This window comes from Microtus pennsylvanicus, chromosome 18, assembly GCF_037038515.1.
Source record: "Microtus pennsylvanicus isolate mMicPen1 chromosome 18, mMicPen1.hap1, whole genome shotgun sequence".
NCBI lineage: Eukaryota > Metazoa > Chordata > Mammalia > Rodentia > Cricetidae > Microtus > Microtus pennsylvanicus.
In genome coordinates, this window is record NC_134596.1 from 42,105,396 (window position 1) to 42,118,388 (window position 12,993).

Sequence of the window (12,993 nt, forward strand, 5' to 3'; positions counted from 1 at the left end):
CGCGCGCACAGCCGTGCACTCACTCTCATTGGCACGCGCTTACGTGCACGCGCTCGTGTGGACCAGCCGCGGTCGGCAGCCCAGCCTTTACTCTCTGGGCACGCACACGCAGAGCCGCGCACCGAGCCACACACGCGCGCTCACACCCGCACACTCCACGCCCCTGGCGGCGGTCCGGGCGCTGTGCTGCTCCAGCGACGGGCGGGGACCCGGGCGGGGGCGGCGGCGGCGGCGACAGCGGAGGAGGCGGAGCGGGGTAGCCGGGAGCGGGCTGGCCCGCGCTCCTCCTGGCGGCCGGGGATTTTCCAGCCTGGGAGCAGACGCCGCGGACCTCTCTGCGGCCGCCGCGGACCATGGGCGACAAAGGGACACGGTGAGTGCGGGTGGCCGCCCTGCCCCACGCGCTCGTGGGGACGACCTGGGAGAGGGCACGGGCGGAGGTTCCAATCAGCGTCACCCTGGGTCTGGCACTCTGTGCTCTGCCCAAGTCTCTTGTGTGGTCGCTGGCAAGAACCATGTGTAAGGACCGAGACAGCCAGGGTGGGCCACCCCATCTGGCTCACGTTTCCTGGCCGAGGCGAGCTCACACACCCTGCACTGGCAGGCAGTTTCGAGGACACTCCGGGGCAGGCTGACACCACACACACACACACACACACACACACACACACACACACACACACACACACACACGCTCATGAACACAGGAGCACCCTTCTTCTGCTGGCACAAGCTGACAGCCGCTGCCACACTCTTCGCATTTGTGACAAGACGACGTCACACACGTTCTCTCTTGCGCGCGCACACACTCGTCTGTCAACACATTCTTTCTGACGGTCCTGTTAGCATACACAGGTCCCACTAAAACACGCACCAGCTCTAACACACCCTTGTGTTGCCACACGCATGTGGGCATACACCAACACACATACTCTGTGACTTGGATGCTGCGAAGCACGCTCTGGCTGGTGCACGCAGTCTGTCCTCTCTGACATGACATGATGCGGCCACATGTCTTAGTGACACACCAGTGCTAACCACACTGCGTGTCAGAAAATGCCTGCAGGGCCTGACATCCCCCCTGGCGTTCTGGATACACTCACTCCTGACTCACCACAGCAGGACTGGAAACACAGGTCGAAGAGTGGAGGACCCTGTCTGGGGCTTGGAAAGGCAGTTCCTAGTCCCATGGCTTCCTTCCCCTCTGACCTCCAAAGCAAATAGCTGGGAGCTACCGCTAGCTGAGGGAGGTGAGGGGAACCGTTTGGTGGAGCCTCCTTTGAGAGGAGAGGTTAGGCCCTTGAAATGGAAGCTAGGACAAAGTAAGCTCTGGGGTCAGCCTTATGATCTAAACCAGCCCTGGTCAACCTATCATTTCACCTTCCCGGCCCCTGGAAGTCTCACTGCAGCCCTCCCTGGCGGCTCCTCCTCCTTCCTTCCTGCACCTGCTGCTTTTCATTCCTTTCCTTATCACTCTTATCTTTGTGTCCTCTCTGCCTTTACCTCCTTTCTTCCAACATTTATTTATTAAGCTCCTGTTGTATACTAGAAATAGTAGAGGGGATCAGAGATGACCAGAGAGGAGACATCCCTGTGGCCGCATGTTGGAACCCTCAAACAAATTGATTTTTGCCTACTGCTGGCTGAGACTCTTAGCAGCTTGTGAAAGGGGCTCCAGAGGTTATTACCATTTCCCAGGAGTAGGAACTGAGGCACTAAAGTTACTCAGACACCTTGTGTTTGGAAACTGCTCCCCACCAGCCTTCCTACTGAGGCTCTTCTAGGAGAACCTTTTCTGGCTTCTCCAAAGAGGGATCAAAGGATGAGAGAGATCACTTGCCATGGTTTTAAGGTCAGGAGGTGGCAGAGGCCAGAACCCACTGTGTCTGTGGCTCTCCTTTGGGGTCACTAGGCACTGTATGGACCCCAGGTGTGAGGACTAGCGGGGTACCTGCTCTGTGCAGAGCCATGGGAGACTGCACAGGGTCATGAGGTGTTTGCATTCACCTTGAGTCTCAGTCCCAAGCAGCTGGCTGGCCAGCACTGTGACCCCGGCCTCTGCCCTTGGAGGAAGGATGTGAGACCCTCTCTCTAGTTGCATCCATCGCCCCATGGAGACCCTGCTGACCTGTGAGGTCAGACTTTGGTCCAGAAGGGCATAGCAGGGAGTCAGCAGCCATCCCTTCTCCTTTGTTCTTCTGTGCTGCTGGTGACCTGGGTGACTCAGCCCTGCTGGGCCTCTCTGTAACTAAGGGAGAAGTGTCACATGCCTCTTTGATAGCGTGAATTGTCACAGGATGAGGACTTTATGGGCTGCTGGACACCTGTTGGAGAACCTATCCTTGACTCCTCCTGCTGTGCTTCTCGCTCAAAGGCAGACCTGGAATTCCCATCTGTAAATTGGAGCAATCTGCTCTTTGGTTTTCATGGTTCCCATGAGCCTACTGAGTTCACTGGACATAGGAACACTTGCTGACTAGGCCTGGAAACATGGTCTGGCTAGACAAACTCTACGTCTCCCTGCTGCCCCCCCTGGGCCCCCACCCCCTACTCTGAGATCCTCTAGAACTCCAAATTCTGTCACTCCCTTTCTAGACCTATCTGGATAAGAAAGGCAACAAAGATACTTTGACTATTGTGTTCCGTGAGCTATGAGATTTTACTTTGTGAATTGGAAAGGACATTGCAAAAATATCCAACACCCAGACTCTGAGGTCTTCGCATCTATCCATCTGTCTCGGATTTCACCCTACAGAGGAAGTGATAATGAACATTAATCAAAACTGTCACTGCCCTCTGGGAACTCCCTGGGTTGAGAGAGACAGAGACAGAGACAGAGACACACACACACACACACACACAGAGACAGAGACAGAGGGGGAGAAATTACAGGGCAGGAACAAGCTAGCACCAAGATGCAGCCCTAACAGGGGTCCCAGGCAGGAGCGCAGGTTAATTCAAGTGGCTTCTTCCTACCCTGGACTGGAGTCTCTAAAGAGGAATCCCCAGAAGATTCCCAGGCTGTTGTGATGCAGGACACTGCACTGTGAAAGTGGAAGAGGAGGCCCCACCAAAACTCTGGGTTTGATGTGGCCTGAAGCTGTCCAGGATAGTCAGAGCTGGAAAGATTCACCTGGAAGCCTAAGGAATGGGATTGGAGTCCCCTGCCAGGCCTGGAGACTTGAAAGGAGCCCTGCAGCCTGGGGGTGGGCCTTAGGGGGTGAGCACAGCCTGGGAATGTCAGCTGAAAGGAGAGGGTGGGACAAGGGAAGGGCAGAAGCAAATCTTCCTCTTAGATCTGGAGGAGGGAGGAGCAGGCCTAGAGGCCTCTAGGAAGAAGCCTCAGAGCTAAGGCTGCAGGGAGGATGGGGCTAATCCACAGCATATGGACAAGGAAGAGGGACCCAGTAAGCTGGAGAGTTGATTGGACTTTTGCTGCCTGTCTGGTGTTAGAATTATGTTCACGGGGGCTGGAGAGATGCCTCCAGAAAAGTGTTTGCTGCTTAAGGACGAGGCCCTGAGTTCGGATCTCCAGAACCCACATAAAAACTGGGTATGGTGGTCTCTAACCCTGGTACTGGGGGTTGGGGGTCAGGAGGGAAAGGATGTGGAGACAGGTAGGTTGCTGGAGGTCTCTTGTTAATCAGCCGACCACTAAGGTTTAGAGAGAGACTCTGTCTCAAAACATAGGGTGGAGAGTGTCTGAGGAAGATGCTGGGTATCAACTTCTGGTCTTTACATACGTGCACATACATGTGCATGCACATCAGCACACATACAAGACATATTGTGTAATCTCACTGTATTTATTAACATAGGAATTGTTGTTCCCACTTTAAAGCTATGGAAATTAACTAGGAGAGAGGAAGCATGTCTACCACCATTCAGCCAGCTAACATCTGAGCAGAGGTCTCTCTGCCCATCAGGTACTCTCTACTACTGTGTACTCAGAGGGAAAGGGGCTTGTCCTATCCACAGCTGGTCCTGTGAACTCTAAAAGTGACCCGAGGGATCATCTTGAGGCAACAGGAGGGATGGAGTAGAATTTCCTTTGCTGTGGATGTTGAACTCTCCCCCTATATCCCCCCTACACACACACACACTCAGCCCCAGGGCAGGAGGGTGGCTGTAATGGGGACTTGCAATCACCAGCTCTCTGTGAACCTTGGCTGTCTTTCTTGAGGTGGTTAAGCCCTGGGTGACCCTTCTTGGCTAGAACATAGGGAAGTCCTGTGGCTTTGGCAGGAGTGTTCCTGGGTTGCTGCTGGGCGTGGCGGTGAGCCTGGCCCAGTGTCCCTGATTCCCAGCTGGCCTCCGGGCTGCAGACTCCTTTGATGGCTCATTCATTTCCTTTCAAGTCTGGACCTCCTGGCCAGAGACTGAAACCTCTAGTTGGCATGGGGTCAGGGGTCCTTGGTTGTGGGCTTGCCTCATCCAGGGCCTTCCCTTCACATGAGCTGTGGAGGCTGAAGACAGCAACAGGGAGATTCACAGTGGCCTCTTGACCTCCACTAGGTTATCTGTTCTACTGCTTGCTGGGGTGGATGGCAGGGGAGCCAGGAGTGGGCTGAGGAAGATGAGGGAGGTTTTGGCAGGTTCCTCTGGACCTCAGGCTAGGGACAGAGGGGCAGGTGGGGACTTGACAGTCTTCTGAGTGGACCTTGGAAGATATAGATGACCTTGGTGTCGGGAGAAGTTGACAGGGACTGCAGAGTCTCCTTGGAGAGCACGGTGTGTGGGGTGGAGAGAAGCAGCAGACAGCTGAGGACATCTGGGACTGGAGTTTCAGAAGCAGGGAAGAGTGGCAAAGCCTAGGGGCGGGTCTACAGCAAGATCCCCACATGTAGCCTGGTGGTGGACGGGAGTCTGGGGGTTTGGTGGAGCGGTGAGGGTGCAGCCAAACACAGTAGGTGGAGGAGAAAGGGGTAGCCTCTGCTTTCCTGTGTGCCTTTTGGTCCTCTCCTCTGCAAAATGGCTCACAAAGCACTTGAAATCAGTGAGGGCTTCCTGGAGGAATCCAGGTTTTGTAGGATGGAAGAAACATTGTAGTAAGCTGGCCAGGGCAGGCATGTTCCTGGACTGAGGCTCCTCTGACTCTGGGATCTGGTGACCCTGAACTGGGTACTGGATCTCAAGGAGGGCCTAGGTGGCAGGAGGGTGCCCTAGACAGAAAGACGAGCCCATGCCAAGGTACCGACACTAGCTTAGGTGTGGGACTATGAGGGCAAGGCTGAGAGGGTGGCCATGCTGGCCCTAGGCGCTAAAGCAGCTGGATACCGCGGCACAGACTCAGTTGTACCCAGGGTGTGGGTTTTCTTCCCCATTGGTGAGCTCTTTTTGTTTCTGGCTAAATCTGCTTCTTGTCTGTGGGTCCACCAGCCTTCAGATCTGGTTCTTGGAAGATGCCTGCCAGAGCTTTGTTGAACTGGACTGAACTCTGTCCTCCTTATGCCTCTGCTCTCAGCCCTGGGGCCCCCTAAGTGCTGACGTCAATTTCATCTCTTCCATTAAGGATTCCTCTGAACCAAAGCACTTCTCCTCATATTGGGTTGGGCGTCCAGAGGAGTGGGGCCATACATCATTTAGACTGGGAGGTCCCAGGCAGAGGCAGAAATACTCCATCAGACTGGAGGCTGCCTAGCAGACAGTGTCCCCACTCCATGGGGCACGGGGCTGCTAAGGGTGAGTCCCATTACTATATATATATGTGCTGGGACAGAACAAGGGTCCTCCTGGCAGATTCCAGGCACTGCCCTGCCATGTGCTGAATGGATCCTGTCCCTGGGGGTGGGTGGCTTGATTCCTAGCAAGGAAGTGGAGAATGGGGGTGGGACAGGGTGGCTGTTTTGAGAGGGGAACAAAGGGCTCTGTTGTCCAGCCCCTTCTCTGCCTCCCTCCGCAGAGGAGCCCTGGCTGGGTCATCTCTCAGGAGACAGCCTCCTCCTTCCTGGGACTGGCCCATCTCTAGAACTGCTTCAGAGGAACTCCTTGTTCCTGCCCAGGAGACCTGATGCCAGATGAGTCCTCAGGAGGCCAGGCCCCAGGGGCTGGACCTCACAGGTCCCTGGAAGTCTGTGGGATTGAAGTCAATACTGAAACGATGGGGCCCTGTCTGGTGAGGTCCCCACAGAGCTTGGGTCCCAGGGAGAGAAAACTGACTGTTGACTGAAGAGCCTCAGCAAGGTGGGGTGCTGTGGCAGGAGGCAAGGCTCTCCAGTTCCTGAGCTGTGTTCCATGCTGGCCTGGGGCCTAGGGATTCACAATGAGTCCCCTGATGCTCTTGTAGTTTCACCGGTTCCGTGTTACCACCAATGGAAGTATAGAGGTTTTGGCCAAAGGCCAAGGGAGTAGGGAATGGACCATTCTAGGAACACTCCAGTCCTTGTTGATTGCTCACTCGTGGCTGTGACCTAGGACATGAGATTCTCCAACTCTGAGGCCAAGTGTCTGTCTCTATAGGAGTCAAACTGGCCTGCATGTGTGAGGCCCTTGTCTCGCATTCTTATTGCTGGTTTTTCCTCTGAGGAACAAAAATGGGGGATTGGACAGCTCAGGCTTCAGTTACAGACTGGTGAGGCAGACACTGCCGAGGAAGTCGGTCCAGGGTGTAGAGTCTAAGTGCTAAGGGTCCAAAAGGATGTATGTACCTCCTACTTGTTTCTGTGGCATCAAGTCTTCCTTTAGAAGTGGCTTTCACCCTCTGGTCTCATCTCCAGCCTCCAGGGACATCAACTAGTCATTGACAAGTCCCTGAAGGTCAGTTCCCTCCTGGACATGTCCATTCTGTCCTGCCAACCCTTCCCTACCCCCCCCCACCAACCCAGAAGGGGTTTCTCAGTGTAGCCCTGGCTGTCCTGGAGCTCACTCTGTAGACCAGGCTGGCCTTGAGCTTAGAGATCCACCTGCCTCTGCCTTCCAAGTGCTGAAATTAAAGGCGTGTGCCATCACTGCCCAGCTCCTTCAAGGGTCTTCGGGGATCACCTCCTCTAGGAAGCAGCCTGATTCTCTGTGGTACTCTGGGGCCCACTTCTAGGCCGGCCTCTCTGAAGCCATCCTATCTATCAGGAGTGGATTAGTTGCTCTGGGAAGGACCAACTTCCGGGTTTCAAAGCCCAGCTGAGTGTCTAACCAGTTGTTCGGCTGATTGTAGCTTGCTGTCTGTAAACCTGGGAGGAGGTTGTCTTGAGGGTTAGGTGAGCTGACGGGTCTAGCTTGGAGTCTTGGCACAGTGTCAGGGCTGAAGGCGAGTGTGGAATGCACTCCCTGGATCGGCTGTCCTTACCGAGCTGAGCTCCCCCAGGGAATACCCCTCCCATAGGACAGGCCTGGGTTCCTCCAGGAAGCCCTCCAAAGCTTTCTGATGCCTTTGTGGTCTTCTAGGGCATGCGCTTACCTCCCTCCCTCCCTGCTTGCGCTCTGCGATCTTCTCTCCTATGAAGCAAGAACTCTGCAAGGGCACCTGGCCCAGGTTGTCTTGCCCCTCGTATCTGTTCTGTGCAGGCCTGGCGTGGTACTGAGCAGTGAACGAAACTGAATGTGGGCGTTCCGGTGGGAGATGTCCTCTGAGGGGAGAGTAAGGTAGTGTAGAGCCACAGGAATTAGATTGGGCTCATGTCCCGGAAGGCAGAGGTCATGGGATGGCCAACTTTCTCTAGATTCAAAAGCCATAGTTTTTGACCTTGGAACCCTCTGGCGGGGGATTGGTGGCTGTCAGCACCGCTGCCGCTGCTCCTGCTCCCTCTGGGTAACACCATCCAAGCCTCTCTCTGCTTATCCCAATCTCCGGTACCAGGGATGAAACCCACGTGAGCTAGGCAAGTCCTCTTCCTCTGAGCTATAGCCCCAGCCCTGCGTTTGTGGTTAGGCAGGGTCCTTACTTAGCTCAGGCTAGCCTCTATCTCCCTATTTAGCCAAGGTTGGTCTTGAACTTTTGATCCTCCTGCCTCTACCCTCAGAGCTGGGATTAACAGGCCTATGTCAGCGTGCTTGGTCTATGTGGTGCAGGGGATCGAACCCAGGATATCGTACATACTAGGCAAACACTCAAACGCTTCATTGGCTGAGCTGCATCTTCCCCAGACCCCTAAGTATGGGCTCCTTGGGTCATGCTCAGTGTCAGAAGTTCCGGAGCCTTTGGAAAGTGATGTGAAAGAAGGGAGTCCCACTTGAGGGTGGACATCTGGGCCTGGCAATAGGACACCCAGTGTGGTTTGACCTGGCTTGAGGAGGGGACCGTGGCTTCCCATGATCTGCCTGCATCAAGGAGCTCTTTATGCAGTTCAAGAGCCTGCCTTGGCTGGCAGAGCCTAGGACTCCCCATTAGCTGCCCAGTGGGCAAGTGCTCAGAACCCACCTCATTATAAGGGACAGAATTCTGTACACTGAAGCCAGCAGGCTGCAGCCATAATCAGCTAATTAAACCACCCAAGAATGGATGTTTGGCCCAGAAGAGTGTGTGTGTGTGTGTGTGTGTGTGTGTGTGTGTGTGTGTGTGTAGGGGTGATCAGGGAGAGTGGTGAGGCTGGGAGAGAGGAAGAGGGTGCTGAGAGCTGAGTCTGCAGGGCAGAGCTTGGAAAGGGAAGCAGGGAGAGGAACTAGAGAGCAGGGGAAGGGGCAGGTGCAGAGAGGGTGCCATCTGGGCAGAGCCTGAACCCCACTTCCTCGGGTCTCTCATCTCAAGGCAAGCTGTTTCTCTGCTCTGATCCTCAGTTCCTCAGTGTGTCAAAGAGGAGATGGGAGAGGCTTTGGCCTAGGAGGTCTCTGGGGGTCTCTCCTCATTTTACAGGTTCTGTGCTGAAGAGAGAGAAAAAGACCCAAGCCATGCTGCTCAGTGCTCGAGAGCAAAGACAGCCTCTGGCAGCCTGTGCCGAGAGAGGAGCAGACAGTGCCAGGCTCTGCTGGAACCTGTGGGTCTGAGTAGCCCTTGGCAGAGGTTAATTGGAAGGGGAGGTTTGCCAGAAGCCCCGCTAGGATGCTCTCTCTCCAGGTACCTCCGGCCCCAGGCCGAGTCCGGCCTCTGTCCTGTGATTCTAAACAGTGTCCGCAGGGAGGGACTGTCTAAAGTATGGTTTTCCCTATTCAGAGACGGAGCAGTGTCTTTTCCGTCTATGTAGGAATTTCCCCAGTAGTACTCAGGGTGTGTGTGTGTGTGTGTGTGTGTGTGTGTGTGTGTGTGTGTGTATGTGTGTGTTGGGAGCTGGATCTCCCCAGAGGTAGAGCCCCAAGGTTTTGGGTGTGGATTTTACAGTAAAAGACAAACTCAGATAGCTACTGCCCACTCTAGTTCACTCCCATGATCTTGGTCAAGGGGCTTGGGCTCTCTGGGCGTCAGTTTCCACACTTGGGAAGTCAGTGCACCTATCTATCACACTGGGTGGCTATGGGCCCAGAGGTAAGGGTTTGATCAAATCGTTATTACAGGAGGATTGCCTTGAATTTGGGGCCAACCACTTTCTGAAATAAAGGGACCAGTGAGATAGCTCCGTCGGAGAAGGCACTTGCTGCCAGGACTGACTGCCTGAGTTTGAGCTCTAGAACCCGCATAGTCAAAGAAGAAAACCCATTCTCAGACACACAGACACAAATAAAATGTGATATATATGTCACTTGTTACTGAAGCCTGGGACATGGACTTTGGCTTTTTGTCTGCCTATCCCCTCCATCCATCCCCTCCCTGTTCCTCTTCTTTTGCCTTTCCTGACTTTCCCCCAGCTGGTCCAGGACACTGCTGGACGGTGGCCAGTGCCATAGAAGACCAGTCATGACAGGAAAGGGAAGCGTGATAGCCCAGGGTCAGTGTTGTAGGCCTAGGCTGGAGCGCCTCCTCTTTGGCTTCTGTCTGCCGAAGCAGATTCTCTAAGAGGAAGTGGGGGAGAGATTGCAGAGCTGGAAGCTGGGAGCTGCTGTGGACAGAGGGCCCTTGGCATGCCAGATGTAGTCCTAACTCCTTTACCCATCTCCCCCTTTCAGAGCCCAGAGCCTGGTTTGCTGCCAGGGAAGCCGACAGGCCACTTTTTCACACACTTGAAAAACAACAGCCCTTCCTGGTTCCCAGCCTTCGGCAGGAGGGGGTCTGGGAGACCAGCAGCACAGGGCAGGAGTCTGCCTCTGTTTCCCCAGCCTCTGGCAGCCTCAGAGTTGGGCTGTGACCTGCCCCCAGCGAGGGCCTCTGACTTGGAGGACGCCTAGGAAGCTGGTTATGTAAGCCAACGAGACTCCCTGCTCACTTCCTCCTTCCCTCCCCTGTGAGGCCCTGCGAGCAGGAGGCAGGTGCTGCTTTGCTCAGGATGTCTAGGCCCAGCAGGTTGTGGAGGCTCTCCTGTGTTGGGGTGTGGTGGGTGTGGGGGTGATCTCCTTGTCCACGCCCTCTGGGGCAAGCCTTGTGGGCTGCCTCAGTGCAGGCCTCTGGGTTGGCACTGAGCATTGCCTCCTCCCACACCCGAGGAGTCTGAAGCTGCAAAACTTCATTAGAGGAAGGAGGCGGCAGGCCTGAGATCATTTGCCTACAAACTGCCCCCAGAGGGGATCTGGCCTCTGCAGCCAGAGGAACAAATCGCCAGCATTTTTTCGGTTTGTTCTGTTCCATTGCACAAACATTTCTACAGTGTTGGCTAGGTGCCAGACCTCTACTACAGGCATGTCCCTGGAGTGTAGCCTACCACAGTGGACATTTAAGGAGCAGTTCGGTTTCATGCGAAACTTAAGGATGGATCGTTTCTCTGCGGCTGGCGAGCTGCTCCTCCCGGAGCGTGTGTGCATGGAACTCTGTCTCTTGTCGGCTGGGGTTTTCAGGGATGGCTTATTCCCTTTTAACTGGGCCATGCTACCCTCCCCAGGAGGTGCCAATGAACAAATGTTTCCCTGAGCATCTTGCCAGGCCCCTGGGCTCGATGCTGGGCACCTGAGGTAGGAAGTGGAGACAGCCTCTTCATTTGTATGTTTGGGGGAGACGGAAAATAAATGTCTGTAACGTTCTTAAAAGAGTGGTAAGGGATATCCGTTTATAACTGGAGACAGCAGTCCAGGATTGACACTCGGAGACCTCTCTACAGAACAGGGACACTCAAGTATGCTGTGGGAGATGCATTTGAGCTCAGTGGTCTGTGGAACAGACCCTGTCAACTGGGCCTGGAGCACCTCAGGTTGAGGTTCATGGCTTTCTTTTTTTTTTTTTTAAATTGATTTTATTGAGATACACATTTTTCTCTGCTCCCCTCCCTTCCTCTCCCCTCCCCTTCAATCCTCTCCCACGGTCCCCATGCTCCCAGTTTACTCAGGAGATCTTGTCTTTTTCTACTTCCCGTGTAGATTAGATCCATGATCTATGTTGTCTAGGTTCTCTGGGATTGTGAATTGCAGGCTGGTTTTCTTTGCTTTATGTTTAAAAGTCACTTATGAGTGAGTACATATGATATTTGTCTTTCTGAGTCTGTGTTACCTCACTCAATATGATGGGTTTTTTATAAATGTTTTATTATTTATTATGTGTACAGTGTTTTGTCTGCATGTACACCTGCAGGTTAGAAGAGGGCATCAGATCTTTTTTTTTTTTTTTTTTTTTTAAAGATTTATTTATTTATTATGTATACAACATTCTGCCTCCATGTATGCCCACACACCAGAGGAGGGCGCCAGATCTCACTACAGATGGTTGTGAACCACCATGTGGTTGCTGGGAATTGAACTCAGGACCTCTGGAAGAGCAGACAGCGCTCTTAACCACTGAGCCATCTCTCCAGCCCCGAGGGCATCAGATCTTATTACAGATGGTTGAGAGCCACCATGTGGGTGCTGGGAATTGAACTCAGGACCTCTGGAAGAGCAGTCAGTGCTCTTAACCTCTGAGCCATCTCTCCAGCCTCCTGTATGATGTTTTCTAGATCTATCCATTTGCTTGCAAATTTCAAGATGTCGTTATTTTTTTCTGCCGTGTAGTACTCCATTGTATAAATGTACCACATTTTTCTTATCCATTCTTTTGTTGAAGGGCATTTAGGTTGTTTCCAGATTCTGGCTATGACAAACAATGCTGCTATGAGCATGTCCTTGTGGCACGATTGAACATCATTTGGTATTTCAATAAAGAATTTCTTGGAATGCAGACAGCATCAGAACAAAAACGAAAACAAAGCTAGCGTGCATTGCCTCTAATCCGAGCACTCGGGGGAGAGAGAGGGAGGGGGGTGCTTACAAGTGTGAGGTCATCCTGCTCTATACCATAAGCTCTGGGTCAGCTAGGATGACCTAGTGAGTCTCCCCCACCCCCTTTCTAAACAAAACTAAAACAAAAAGGTCAGGAAATCAGGGTGAAGAGTAAAAGTGTCACAGTGAATATTTCGGTGAGATTAGAAATGAGACAGACATATTGGTGGACGCTGGGCAAACAGCAGCAGAAGCCAGGACTGCCCAGGGTCTACCCTGGTGGTGGGCGGGGGGTTTCACAGCTTCTATGGAGGTTTCCAGCAGAGCACAAGGCCAGGAGCTAAGTCTTAGGAGAGACAGCTTTGGTTTGGGGCTGTGGCCAGGAAGGGGCATGGGTGCTGGTCTTTATAGTTCAGAGAGCCTTCTTTAGGAACGTTGAGGCCAAGCGGTGTGGTAGAGAGGGTGTAGGCTGGGGCTTGGATTCTGGGGAAGTGGTACCCTTCTCCTTCACTGTAGTGTCTGTGTTAATGAGAGCGCCCAGCATCTTAACAGGGCTCACCTGGTGGGTGAGATTTTTATCATGAGTCTGTGGCCCCAGGGCTGTGGGAGAAAACTGAAGGCATTTCAAAAGACTTACTAATGAGGATTTTGATTTTTTTTTTGCCAAGTTTTTTTCCCAATATCCTAAAAAGGACAGAGCTGATGACACGTTATAATCAAGCAGTTAATATGCGCACTTCTCTTCCTCACACGCAGCAACGCACTGCCTTGTCTGCAGCCATCCAGCAGCCACGACTGAAATCACTATTTTGCAGAACGAACCGTGTCTAGTAGGAAATTTGCAGAGGACTA

General features: G+C 53.4%; 1 protein-coding gene across 3 annotated transcripts in view; it reads left to right on the forward strand.

Moving 5' to 3' along the window:
• Window positions 1-220: 220 nt before the first annotated feature.
• The window catches only part of Arrb1 (arrestin beta 1), a 69,180-nt gene continuing 56,407 nt past the window's right edge, over window positions 221-12,993 (forward strand). For all 3 annotated transcript variants that reach the window (XM_075952941.1, XM_075952936.1, XM_075952939.1), the window contains exon 1: window positions 221-373. In XM_075952941.1, the coding sequence (XP_075809056.1) occupies window positions 354-373 (20 nt within the window). In that variant the 5' untranslated portion in view covers window positions 221-353. The remainder of the gene's footprint in view (window positions 374-12,993) is intronic.